The following is a 12,604-nucleotide window of genomic DNA, read 5'->3' as shown; positions in this document are numbered from 1 at the left end:
ACCCTTTTTACAAGTTAGCCATGATTTTTTTTTTTTTTTTTAAAATAATGTGTAAACATATTTTAAGAGCTGTCCATGGTTAACTTAACATTAAACGATTGAGATATGTGTATTTTCTTGTAGGGTATCTTGAGGCAGACACCTTGATTTGTGATGTGAAGCCGAGCTTCATTACTGGGACTCATCACAAATCACTTTTTCTGCAACAACCTTTATTATTTGCTGATGTGGCCATAGCTACTATACCAGATGAAGAGGAGGAGGAATTGTCTGCTTTGAGCTATACCGGAAGAGGCAGATGCCAGTGTGATTAATAATTCCCTTGGGAGTTCCAGTGTCATAAATGACTTCAGAGATCAAAGATATCTGCCTCCAGACAATGAAAACAAAAGATATCTCAGCCATCTTGCTGTATGTTAAATTGTATTCTGTATTGATCTTTTGGATAAGTACATTCTCAGCTATTTATTCTTCATTTTAAGAAGTGTTTACCTTGTTAGGAGAAGGAGTAACGACACTGACTATGTAAGCAAGGACACCGAGTTTGAATCAGGGGAACCTGGTTCAAATCCCAATGTCAACTCCTTGTGACTGTGGGCAAGTCTCCGTGTGCCCCAGGCACCAAAAACATAGATTGTAAGCTCTATGGGGCAGGGACTATCTGTAACATTCCTATCTGCTGCGTACCTCACGCTATTATTTTAACTTTCTGGAGTAGTTGTAAATACAGTACAAAAGAAAATTATCTTCAGAAATATTTCCGACTAGTAAATTTAGATTACCCACAATACAATACAGTATCTCTACCCCATAAGAGTTCACAGGCTCAATAGAAAAGATGCAGGAGGGGTCATAACACATTCACAATTTTTCAGCATAAAGAAGAACCACATCACAACCATTAAGACCCATTCTCTTGTACATGGGGGTACTATCCCTAAGGAGTTTTTAATATCTTCTTTCATTTTCACATGGATATACTTGGTTACAATGTCACAGAATAATCAGGATAATTATCCCACCTCGTATTTTCACAGGCCCAGTAGTTGGATATGTTTCGGCAATCTCTGTTTCTGGAATATAAGAGAACACGTGAAATGTTTTTCTTTTCTAAAAATGTGGCTATTTTTGTGGGGCATTATAGAGACCCCTCTACCTTCTTTTCAGACAGGGATCATACATACTTCATCTTTCGTACACAGTCTATGTCCCTTATTCTGTATGGTGTGGCAGTGCTGAGGACGTGCTATATCCATTGACTTTAATGGAGCTTTTCATACTATAGCGCGTCATCTACGCTTATCACATCTTCCAGAATAAGGGCCTATGGCTCTTATTCTATAAAGTGTGGTAGCCCCGGACTGGGGCTCTTGCATTTGATAGAATAAGGACCTATGTCTCTTCCAAGTACTGTAAATGGCTGGATTCGGTATTGTCACTACTCACCACTTGGCACTTCAGACTCAGGAATTGGCTTCAAAGCTGATGGAGACCCTATTCCTGAAATTACACAAATAACATGAGTATAGCAAACGTATGTATCTGATGAGATTAGTTTACAAAACCTCCCATTTTCCCAATCGCATATAGTCACAGTAGTTAGGCAAGTGTATGATTAGGACTCCCAACTTACCGCCTGTGCACACCGCAGGAGATCCATACCCTATCTTTTCCGAGACCCCAATGCTCAGAATAAGGAATGGCGTGTTGGGGTGCTCGATAGTGTGGGAGCTGTATCCACTGCCGAAGCTGTATTCTCCCCAAGAGTATGCAGTCCCTATCATAGGTCTCCACTCTATTTTCCCCAGTGGCATTCCATCAAATAGTATTCCTGTAGTTGATAACGTCTCAGCGACTATAATGAACATGTTGTTCTCTATCTTCTCGTGGCCACTGACTTTATATGATGTGCCATACTTTGAACTGTCAGGAATGTCAATCATGAAAGGATCAAACTCCTTGCCATCCACGATCCCGCCAGTGAAGTAAAACACCACTTGAATTCCATATTCTGCAGAAATGTAGAGTGGGTCGGATTCTCTCACCTCGAACCTCATCACTTCCCCAGCTTCTAAAGTGAGTGTCCCCTTGTTCGGCCCTGACTGATAATACACCTTGGTTTTTTTAGAAGCCACAACCTGGGCCACATCAGCGTTGGACTGGAAGGATAAAGGAGGTACTAAAAAGATCTTCCCCCAACTGGACACAGGGCGCAGTTGCTCAGCAACATGGTCACTGGCACTGTTTTCTATGTAATATGTGTGTCCACTTAGTACAGCCACTGGATTTTGAGCAACCACTCTAGTGCCGGACAGGTCATCTTTGCTTTGCAGTTGGATAGTCTCAAATGGTTGTAGTGTCAGCTTGAGATTACTGCCAGTTGGATATTTTTTACTCAAATAGGTGACCTCTCCTTTAAGGAATATATCCACCTTGGTGATGTCCTTATAGGAGATAATGGAAAACTCCTTATATCCTTCTGAGCCTTTAGGTTCACCAGCTGGGGTGAGAATGTAATACTCTGTTCCCAGTTCTTGAAGTGGGAACATTAGTGCTGTACCTTCACTAAAGGGTTTAAAGTTCCGTGACTCAATGGAGATATCTTTGTCGGCTTTGATAATAATTGAATAGGCAGAGGGTTTAGACCCTACGGTCTCCACATTTACTGGAATCCGCACTACCACTGTTTCTTGCTCATTCACAGACACCTTCTTTAGGAAATCTGACTTGGGGTCAGTTACAGTGACTAAAGTGTCTCCGTGGTGACCTGTGATAAGAAGTGTGAATTCTCCTGGTGTCTTGGGGTCAGCGTTCTGCATAAAAGTGGTAATAAATTCCTTTCCCGCCGGCCATGCTGAGGGTAAACCTAAAGGATAGAGAGAGATCAAGGATAGAAGATGTCATTTGACCTCATGCTTTTTCATTGGGACTGTTATAATATCTCTCACCTCTAACTGGAACGTTGTTCCATGTATCCCCCCCCCCCCCCCTCCCTCCTCGCTTTATAAAGCCCGAAATATGAGATGACACTTCTAAATGTTATATCCCTTTTTGGATTCACCAGTATCAAATTAAAAACTATATTGTGCTATTAAATTGACAGCAAGGCTCATAAGGCCACTTCATTTGGAATATAGGCAGATCACATTATATCCCTCCCCCTCCCGAAGTTGAAATTACAATTCATATACTGTTTCATTGTATATATACCTGATAAAATATCTTATTTAAAAACAGGAAATTAAATATTAATTCAAGAATGTGTGTAAGAGGTGGATTATTTAATTCACCTCTCATCTTCTGCCATCAAAGCCCATTTCTGCTGGAAACCCAAATTAGCAGAGAAGAGGGATAGTGCCTGGACAATGCATTGCACCAAATAGATGGGTACAGATGTAGCTAGGTTGTTGCACCCACTCATAATGCAGAATATCTCGTTATTACACAGCATATAACAGGTTTTCCATAGGATTGAATGGCAGTGATAACACAGAATATCACAGAATATTCCACTGCATCGCGCCAGACACTTGTGTAAACAGTAGGCCATGTATGGGGTTACAGCCAGAGGGAGTGATAAAAGTAACATGACATCCAATGTAGATGCATCAGAGATAATATGGGATGCATAGAGGCAGCGATGTGGCTGAGGAATTCTAGGCCATATGATAAACAGAGGAGCATCATAAGCGCATATATATAAACTTTCTATGCTGCTAATTTGTCAAGTTCCAGTAACACGGATCTTGAATATCTCCATTTACCTATAGGCATCTCAGTAGGTGGTGCAGTGGGGATAGTCACTGGTGCTCCTGGGCCTAGACAAAAAAAAACCATAACATTAAAATGACCAAAATATCCATTCCATAAATATGTAGACAAATCATTTTGTAAAGAGAAATAAAGAAAAGGTGCCAGTGCACATTCATAGGAATGAAGAACATACCACTGATACATGGTGCGACAGATCCATATCCAATACGTTCAGAGAATCCAATGCTCAGGAGTCCGAATGGAAATTTAAGGTTTTCCACAATGTGAGTACTAAAGCCACTTCCATAGTCATATTCCCCCCAGGAGTACTCTGTTGCTGGGAATCTCCTCCATTGTATCTTTCCGGAAGTCTTGCCATCAAAGGTAATTCCTGATTCTTTTGACGTCTTGGTTAGAATAATAGCCAGATTTGTATTAAATTTGTTCTGTCCAATTATTTCATAAGTGTAGCCAAATTTCCCTGTGTCCGGAATATTGGTAAGGAATGGGTCGAATGTTTTGTCTTTGAATGTCCCTCCTGTGCCGTAAAGCAAGACTTGAATCTTTTCACTGGCAATGATGGATAAGGGCGTGGCGACATTAACTTCAAATTGGGTGACCTCTCCAGTTGTTATATTTCTGTTTCCCTTTTTTGTGCCAGAATGGTAATCCAGACAGGTGTCTTGGGAAGCCACAACAAATGCAATATCAGATTTAGGCTGAAAGGACAAGCCTGGGACAAAGAATGTTGTTCCCCAACTGGCAACAGGTAAGAGCTGCTCATAGACGTGATCACACTCTCCATTCTTCATAGAGCAGGTGTGCCCAGTTAGAACAGCTACAGGATATTTAGCAACAACCTTGGTTCCAGACAGGTCATCTTTGCTCTGGATCTGGACAGCTTGGAATGGCTGAAGGGCCAATGTGAGTTTACTACCCGGTGCATATTTAACTCCTTTCAGATTCACAGCTCCTTTAAGGTAGATGTCAACCGTGTTGGGATTCTTATATGTAACCACAGAGAATTCTTTGTACTGTGATTCAGGTCCCCAAGGTGGAGTAACAATGTAGTATTGAAGGCCTAACTGGTGCACTGGATAAAGCAAGGCAGTGTCAGAACTGGCATATTTATAGTTCCGAGAAACCACTGTGATATCTGCATCAGCTTTAATTACCACAGAGGATGGGAAGATGCCAGTCCCTTGCAACTCTACAGGTGCTGTGATAGGAACAGACACTGTTTCCCCTTTACCAACGGTTATGTCTTTCCTGAAGTCAGACTTGTTTATGGTAACAGAAACAGAGGTGGATGGTGAGGACCCAGTCACTAGCAGCTCAAGTTCAGGAAGCTCTGTAGCATCATGATTCTGCATGAAGACTGTGATAAATTCTTTGCCAAGTGGACTGCCTGCACCAAGACCTGTAAAGGATAGGACAGAAATCACACTGTCAATACCTATACCCCCATTATCACAGCTCTAGTAGCACTTACTGTACCATATAATATCATAGAGCTCTTTGCAAGCTCTACCCCAACCTTGTGAAAAGTGTGAATCATAGTCAGCATTTTATGTATGTATGTTTGTATGTATGTATGTATGTATGCCTTTACATAGTGCCATCCATGTACATAGCTCTTCACAGCAGTAATAAACGTGACATAATAATCTAAGTGGTAGGAAGGGAGAATTTACAGAGACAGTAGGTGGGTGTGCATCTTCAAGGGGTCAAGGTCAATGCATATTAGATGTAAAGTATCCGCCAACGTAGCCACCCATACAACAATTTCGCACAATAATGATGTTAAGAAATGTATTGTGATTATATATATATATGTACATAGCGCGTCACAGCATCAATAAACGTGACATAATAATACTACCCATAATGGGAATAAGCGCTTGATACATAAAAGTAACATTAGGGATAATGAGTTCCTGTCCCATAGAGCTTAAAATCTAAGTGATAAGTAGCAAGAATGTACAGAGACAGTAGAAGGGGTTCTGGTAAGTGCATCTGCAAGGGGCCAAGGTTGATGAATGAGATGTATAGTATCAGCCACGGAGCTACTCGTACGCTTCATTAAAGAGGTGTGTTTTAAAATGGGTCTTAAAGGTGAAGAGTGAGGGTGCTAGCGGATATTGAGTGGGAGGGCATTCCAGAGGTTTGGGGCAGTAAGTGAGAGGTTTTAGGCGGGAGAGGGCTTTAGGGGCTAAAGGGTTAGACAGTCGACATCCTTGAGCAGAACGCAAGAGTCAGGCAGGTGTATTGGGAGAAATTAGGGCACAGATGTAATGAGGGGCAGAAGAATGTATAGCCTTAAAAGAGAGGAGGATAATTTTGTGAGTAATATGGGATTTAATAGTAAGCTAGGAGAGAAATTTCAGCACAGAGATGCTGAGACGGGTTCAGGAGAGAATAAAGTGATTCTAGCAGTGGTTTTTATGATAGATTGTAGGGGAGACAAGTTAGACGCAGGAAGGCCAGACAGTAGAAGGTTACAATAGTCAAGACGGGAGAGAATGAGGGCATGCATTAGAGATATAACTGTAGAGCGACACAGAGGAAAGGAAGTATCTTTGGAATATTACGGAGGAAAAAATACAGGTTTTAGCTACATTGTGAATGCGAAAGGAGAATGTGAGGGAGGAGTCAAATGTGACCCCTAGGAGGGAGGTTAAGTATGGGTGGGTGACTGACTGTCTGGGTGGGTGACTGACTGACTGACTGGGTTGGTGACTGACTGACTGCCTTGTGTGGGTGACTGACTGCCTGGGTTGGTGACTGCCTGGGTGAATGACTGCCTGGGTGGGTGGGTGACTGACTACCATGACTGACTGCCAGGTTTCACTGACTGCCAGGTTTTCACTGACTGCCAGGTTGGTTGGGTGGGTGGGTCACTAACTGCCAGGTTGGGTGGGTTACTGACTGCCAGGGTGGGTGGGTAAGTGGGTCACTGGCTGCCTTGGTGGGTGGGTGACTGAGCGACTGGTGGGTGACTGAGTGACTGGGTCGGTGGGTGAGTGAGTGACTGGGTGGGTGGGTGACTGACTGCCTGGGTGGGTGTATGACTGCCTGGGTGGGTGGGTGACTGCTTGGGTGGGTGAGTGAGTGACTGCCTGGGTGGGTGAGTGACTGGCTTGAGTGACTGACTGGGTGTGTGACTCGGTGGGTGACTGGGTATGTGACTGGGTGGGTGGGTGACAGGGTGGATGGGTGACTGGGTGGATAGGTGACTGAGTTGGTGAGTTGGTGGGTGACTGGGTGAGTTGAGTGGGTGAATGGGTGGGTGGATGAGTGCGTGACAGCCTGAGTGGTTAACTGACCTTGACCGGGTGGGTGCTGCTTCCTGATTCCTTGCCCACCAGACACTTCCCCCCCTGCCCCTGATCCCCACTGCTGCTGCTCAGGGTGGGAGGTTGGCTCCCAGTGATTTAAATCACCCGGCGATTTTAATTATGAACCTTTAGTGCATAGGCCCCTATAGCTACCTTAACTGGCAAGTAACACATTTTCCAGCAAGCCTTCCACTGTGCCTGAAGAGCAAAGTGTTCAACCAGTGTATTCTGCCTGTTCTCGCATAGAGATGTGAAATTTGGGCCTGAAAAATTACGGTAATTCAGAAGCTTCAGACAACGCAAAGAAGTACGTATGTAGAGGTTATGCTGGGTATTACGCGCAGAAAATAAAAAATAAGTGTGAGGTCCAAATTCTCTTGCCGTCTGCCTTCCGATAAGACCTGTATAATGCTCAGGGATACAAATTTGGATTTTTACAATCCTCACTCAATATTTATCTTATGTATTTTTTTGGTAAACTATTTTTCAAAGGAGTTGTCTTGTGATTGTAGTTTTTACTATCTGTAAAAGTGAACAGTCATGTTTAGCTTCATAAACATGAGGGATATTCATCAATTTTGCACCAGTTTTAGAGCTGATGGATTTAGATAAATATCCCCATAGTAAGTTCAGGTGCACTCACCTTTTATCTTTCCCGGTATCTTGGGCTTCACAGTTGCACCTGGTTTCTCTAGAAAAGAAAAACAGATTTTTTTTTGTTTATTTCAATGGATTTTCCTCCCCGTAGATTAAATATAAACAGTCTGTTGACCCATATTGTATATCAATGTTTAAGTTCTTTAATCACTGTTATATTAGTCACATGTTACATGTGGTAACATATCAAATAAAAATACTTCTTTGTTGAAATTGGCCTTGAACGTAATAAATGACTCTTCTGCATGATGAGTACCTGTCGCGGAGGACGTCGTTAAGTACAGATGGGATTAAATAACTGCTATGGTATAACATATAGTAACATGTCAAAGCATATTACAATCATGGATGAATAAACAACGGAGACTTGTGAGCTTGTCTATAAGTGACGACATTTATTTGGAAAGGATCGCGTCCGGTTCCTCACTAGGACCTTTCTCAAGATACGGAACACACTGCAAATCCCCGTAATATGCCCACCGCCCAGCGGAAACTCAGGAAAATTCCAGGCGCCAAATTGCACCACAATCATGAATTAGCTACAAATTAAACAAAGTGACCATATAAACACAAGGGCAAAGCATACAAAGTAAGTGAAAATAATACAAGATGCATGTGCACAGTCCATACAAATACAGAAGGGCAAGCTGTTAAAACACAACAGGCAGTAAGCGTACTGTATATTAACCACTTCATGTAATATTACACATGCATCTTTATTCTTTTCACTTATATCCTTTCCAATTGTGAGTTCTGTGGGAAAAGGATCCCAGATTAGTGCATCAAAAATCTCTGAAGTGGTGATAAGTGTCTCTTTAAATACTGACTGCTCATAAGTATGGAACAATCCTATATAATGGGCTCACTGTATTTATAACATTGTATCTGGGGAACAAGAATGGAGCCCATGTAGATGTGGAAACCGTCAGACCTGGGATTCAACTGAGGTCGGACGAAGGAGAAAGTGCATGAACACTGGAGAACGCACATTAGGAGCGATCTCCGCTGGATCCCAATCAGCCCTTGACCCTCAGTATACCACACTGGCCCGTGTTCTTAAACTAATTTAAGGTGAGTCAGCAGGTGTATAGGGAGAAATTAGGGCACATATGTAATGAGGGGAAGAAGAATGTATATCCTTAAAAGAGAGGTGGATCATTTTGTGAATAATATGGGATTTAATAGTAAGCTAGGAGATAAATTTCAGCAGAGAGATGCTGAGACGGGTTCAGGAGAGAATAAAGTGATTCTAGCAGAGGCATTTATGATAGATTGTAGGGGAGACAAGTTAGACGCAGGAAGGCCAGACAGTAGAAGGTTACAATAGTCAAGACGGGAGAGGGTTGGTGACTGCCTGGGTGGGTGACAGCCTGGGTGGGTGACTGCCTGGGTGGGTGGGTGACTGCCAGGTTGGGTGGGTGGGTCACTGACTACCAGGTTGGGTGGGTGGGTCACTGACTGCCAGGTTGGGTGGGTGGCCAGGTTTTTTCACTGACTGCCAAGTTGGGTGGGTGGGTTACTGATTGCCAGGTTGGGTGGGTAAGTGGGTCACTGACTGCGAGGGTGGGTGACTGACTGCCAGACTGACTGGCTGCCTTGGTGGGTGGGTGACTGAGCGACTGGTGGGTGACTGAGTGACTGGGTCGGTGGGTGACTGAGTGACTGGGTGGTTGACTGACTGCCTGGGTGGGTGTCTGACTGCCTGGGTGGGTGTCTGACTGCCTGGGTGGGTGAGTGACTGCCTGGGTGGCTGAGTGACTGCCTGGGTGGGTGAGTGACTGGGTGAGTGACTGACTGGGTGGATGGGTGACTGGGTGGATGGGTGACTGGGTGGATGGGTGACTGGGTGGATGGGTGACTGAGTTGGTGGGTGACTGAGTTGGTGGGTGACTGAGTTGGTGGGTGACTGAGTTGGTGGGTGACTGAGTTGGTGGGTGACTGAGTTGGTGGGTGACTGGGTTAGTTGAGTGGGTGAGTGGATGAGTGCGTGACTGCCTGAGAGGTTGTCTGAGCTTGACCGGATGGGTGCTGCTTCCTGATTCCTTGCCCGCCAGACACTTCCCCCCCTGCCCCTGATCCCCACTGCTGCTGCTCAGGGTGGGAGGTTGGCTCCCAGTGATTTAAATGACCCTGTGATTTTTATTATGAACCTTTAGTGCATAGGCCCTTATAGCTACCTTAACTGGCAAGTAACAATTTTTCCAGTAAGCCTTCCACTGTGCCTGAAGAGCAAAGTGTTCCACCAATGTATTCTGCCTGTTCTCGCGTAGAGATGTGAAACTTGGGCCTGAAAAATTACGGTAATTCAGAAGCTTCAGACAACGCAAAGAAGTATGTAGAGGTTATGCTGGGTATTACGCGAAGAAAATACAAAATAAGTGTGTGGTCCAACTTCTCTTGCCGTCTGCCTTCCGATAAGACCTGTATAATGCTCAGGGATACAAATTTGGATTTTTACAATCCTTACTCAATATTTATCTTATGTATTTTTTTGGTAAACTATTTTTCAAAGGAGTTGTCTTGTGATTGTAGTTTTTACTGTCTGTAAAAGTGAACAGTCATGTTTAGCTTCATAAACATGAGGGATATTCATCAATTTTGCACCAGTTTTAGAGCTGATGGATTTAGATAAATATCCCAATAGTAAGTTCAAGTGCACTCACCTTTTATCTTTCCCGGTATCTTGGGCTTCACAGTTGCACCTGGTTTCTCTAGAAAAGAAAAACATTTTTTTTTGTTTATTTCAATGGATTTTCCTCCCCGTAGATTAAATATAAACAGTCTGTTGACCCATATTGTATATCAATGTTTAAGTTCTTTAATCACTGTTATATTAGTCACGTGTTACATGTGGTAACATATCAAATAAAAATACTTCTTTGTTGAAATTGGCCTTGAACGTAATAAATGACTCTTCTGCATGATGAGTACCTGTCGCGGAGGACGTCGTTAAGTACAGATGGGATTAAATAACTGCTATGGTATAACATATAGTAACATGTCAAAGCATATTACAATCATGGATGAATAAACAACGGAGACTTGTGAGCTTGTCTATAAGTGACTACATTTATTTGGAAAGGATCACGTCCGGTTCCTCACTAGGACCTTTCTCAAGATACGGAACACACTGCAAATCCCCGTAATATGCCCACCGCCCAGCGGAAACTCAGGAAAATTCCGGGCGCCAAGTTGCACCACAATCATGAATTAGCTACAAATTAAACAAAGTGACCATGTAAACACAAGGGCAAAGCATACAAAGTAAGTGAAAATAATACAAGATGCATGTGCACAGTCCATACAAATACAGAAGGGCAAGCTGTTAAAACACAACAGGCAGTAAGCTTACTGTATATTAACCACATCATGTAATATTACACATCCATCTTTATTCTTTTCACTTATATCCTTTCCAATTGTGAGTTCTGTGGGAAAAGGATCCCAGATTAGTGCATCAAAAATCTCTGAAGTGGTGATAAGTGTCTCTTTAAATACTGACTGCTCATAAGTATGGAACAATCCTATATAATGGGCTCACTGTATTTGTAACATTGTATCTGGGGAACAAGAATGGAGCCCATGTAGATGTGGAAACAGTCAGACCTGGGATTCAACTGAGGTCGGACGAAGGAGAAAGTGCATGAACACTGGAGAACGCACATTAGGAGCGATCTCCGCTGGATCCCAATCAGCCCTTGACCCTCAGTATACCACACTGGCCCGTGTTCTTAATCTAATTTAAGGTGAGTCAGGCAGTGTATAGGGAAAAATTAGGGCACATATGTAATGAGGGGCAGAAGAATGTATATCCTTAAAAGAGAGGAGGATCATTTTGTGAATAATATGGGATTTAATAGTAAGCTAGGAGATAAATTTCAGCAGAGAGATGCTGAGACGGGTTCAGGAGAGAATAAAGTGATTCTAGCAGTGGTTTTTATGATAGATTGTAGGGGAGACAAGTTAGACGCAGGAAGGCCAGACAGTAGAAGGTTACAATAGTCAAGACGGGAGAGAATGAGGGCATGCATTAGAGATATAACTGTAGAGCGACACAGAGGAAAGGAAGTATCTTTGGAATATTACAGAGGAAAAAAATTACAGGTTTTAGCTACATTTTGAATGCGAAAGGAGAATGTGAGGGAGGAGTCAAATGTGACCCCTAGGAGAGAGGTTATGTATGGGTGGGTGACTGGGTGACTGACTGACTGACTGGGTGGGTGACTGACTGCCTTGGGTGACTGACTCCCTGGGTTGGTGACTGCCTGGGTGGGTGGGTGACTGCCTGGGTGGGTGGGTGACTGTCTGGGTGGGTGACTGCCAGGTTGGGTGGGTGGGTGGTTCACTGACTGCCAGGTTGGGTGGGTTGGTAGGTCACTGACTGCCAGGTTGGGTGGGTGGGTCACTGACTACCAGGTTGGGTGGCCAGGTTTTTTCACTGACTGCCAGGTTGGGTGGGTGGGTTACTGACTGCCTGGTTGGGTGGGTAAGTGGGTCACTGACTGCCAGGGTGGGTTGGTGACTGAGCGACTGGTGGGTGACTGAGTGACTGGGTCGGTGGGTGACTGAGTGACTTGACTGCCTGGGTGGGTGGGTGTCTGACTGCCTGGGTGGGTGAGTGACTGCCTGGGTGGGTAACTGCCTGGGTGGGTGAGTGACTGACTGGGTGTGTGACTGGGTGTGTGACTGGGTGGATGGGTGACTGAGTGGGTGAGTTGGTGGGTGACTGGGTGAGTTGAGTGGGTGGGTGAGTGCGTGACTGCCTGAGAGGTTGACTGACCTTAACCGGATGGGTGCTGCTTCCTGATTCCCTGCCCACCAGACACATCCCCCCCTGCCCCTGATCCACACTGATG

General features: G+C 44.0%; 1 protein-coding gene across 1 annotated transcript in view; it reads right to left on the bottom strand.

Moving 5' to 3' along the window:
- Window positions 1-12,604, bottom strand: part of LOC142498150 (IgGFc-binding protein-like) — a 65,332-nt gene that overhangs the window by 40,109 nt on the left and 12,619 nt on the right. Inside the window, exons 9-15 of the mRNA XM_075606658.1 lie at window positions 10,412-10,459; window positions 7,735-7,782; window positions 3,947-5,173; window positions 3,765-3,818; window positions 1,634-2,866; window positions 1,447-1,500; window positions 1,023-1,073 (exon numbers count right to left, since the gene is read on the bottom strand). Coding sequence (XP_075462773.1) covers window positions 1,023-1,073; window positions 1,447-1,500; window positions 1,634-2,866; window positions 3,765-3,818; window positions 3,947-5,173; window positions 7,735-7,782; window positions 10,412-10,459 — 2,715 coding nt within the window. The remainder of the gene's footprint in view (window positions 1-1,022; window positions 1,074-1,446; window positions 1,501-1,633; window positions 2,867-3,764; window positions 3,819-3,946; window positions 5,174-7,734; window positions 7,783-10,411; window positions 10,460-12,604) is intronic.

This window comes from Ascaphus truei, chromosome 6 (assembly GCF_040206685.1).
Source record: "Ascaphus truei isolate aAscTru1 chromosome 6, aAscTru1.hap1, whole genome shotgun sequence".
In the NCBI taxonomy this organism is placed as follows: domain Eukaryota; kingdom Metazoa; phylum Chordata; class Amphibia; order Anura; family Ascaphidae; genus Ascaphus; species Ascaphus truei.
Note: the sequence above shows the minus strand (reverse complement) of the source record. Positions and strands in the feature narration are given on the sequence as shown.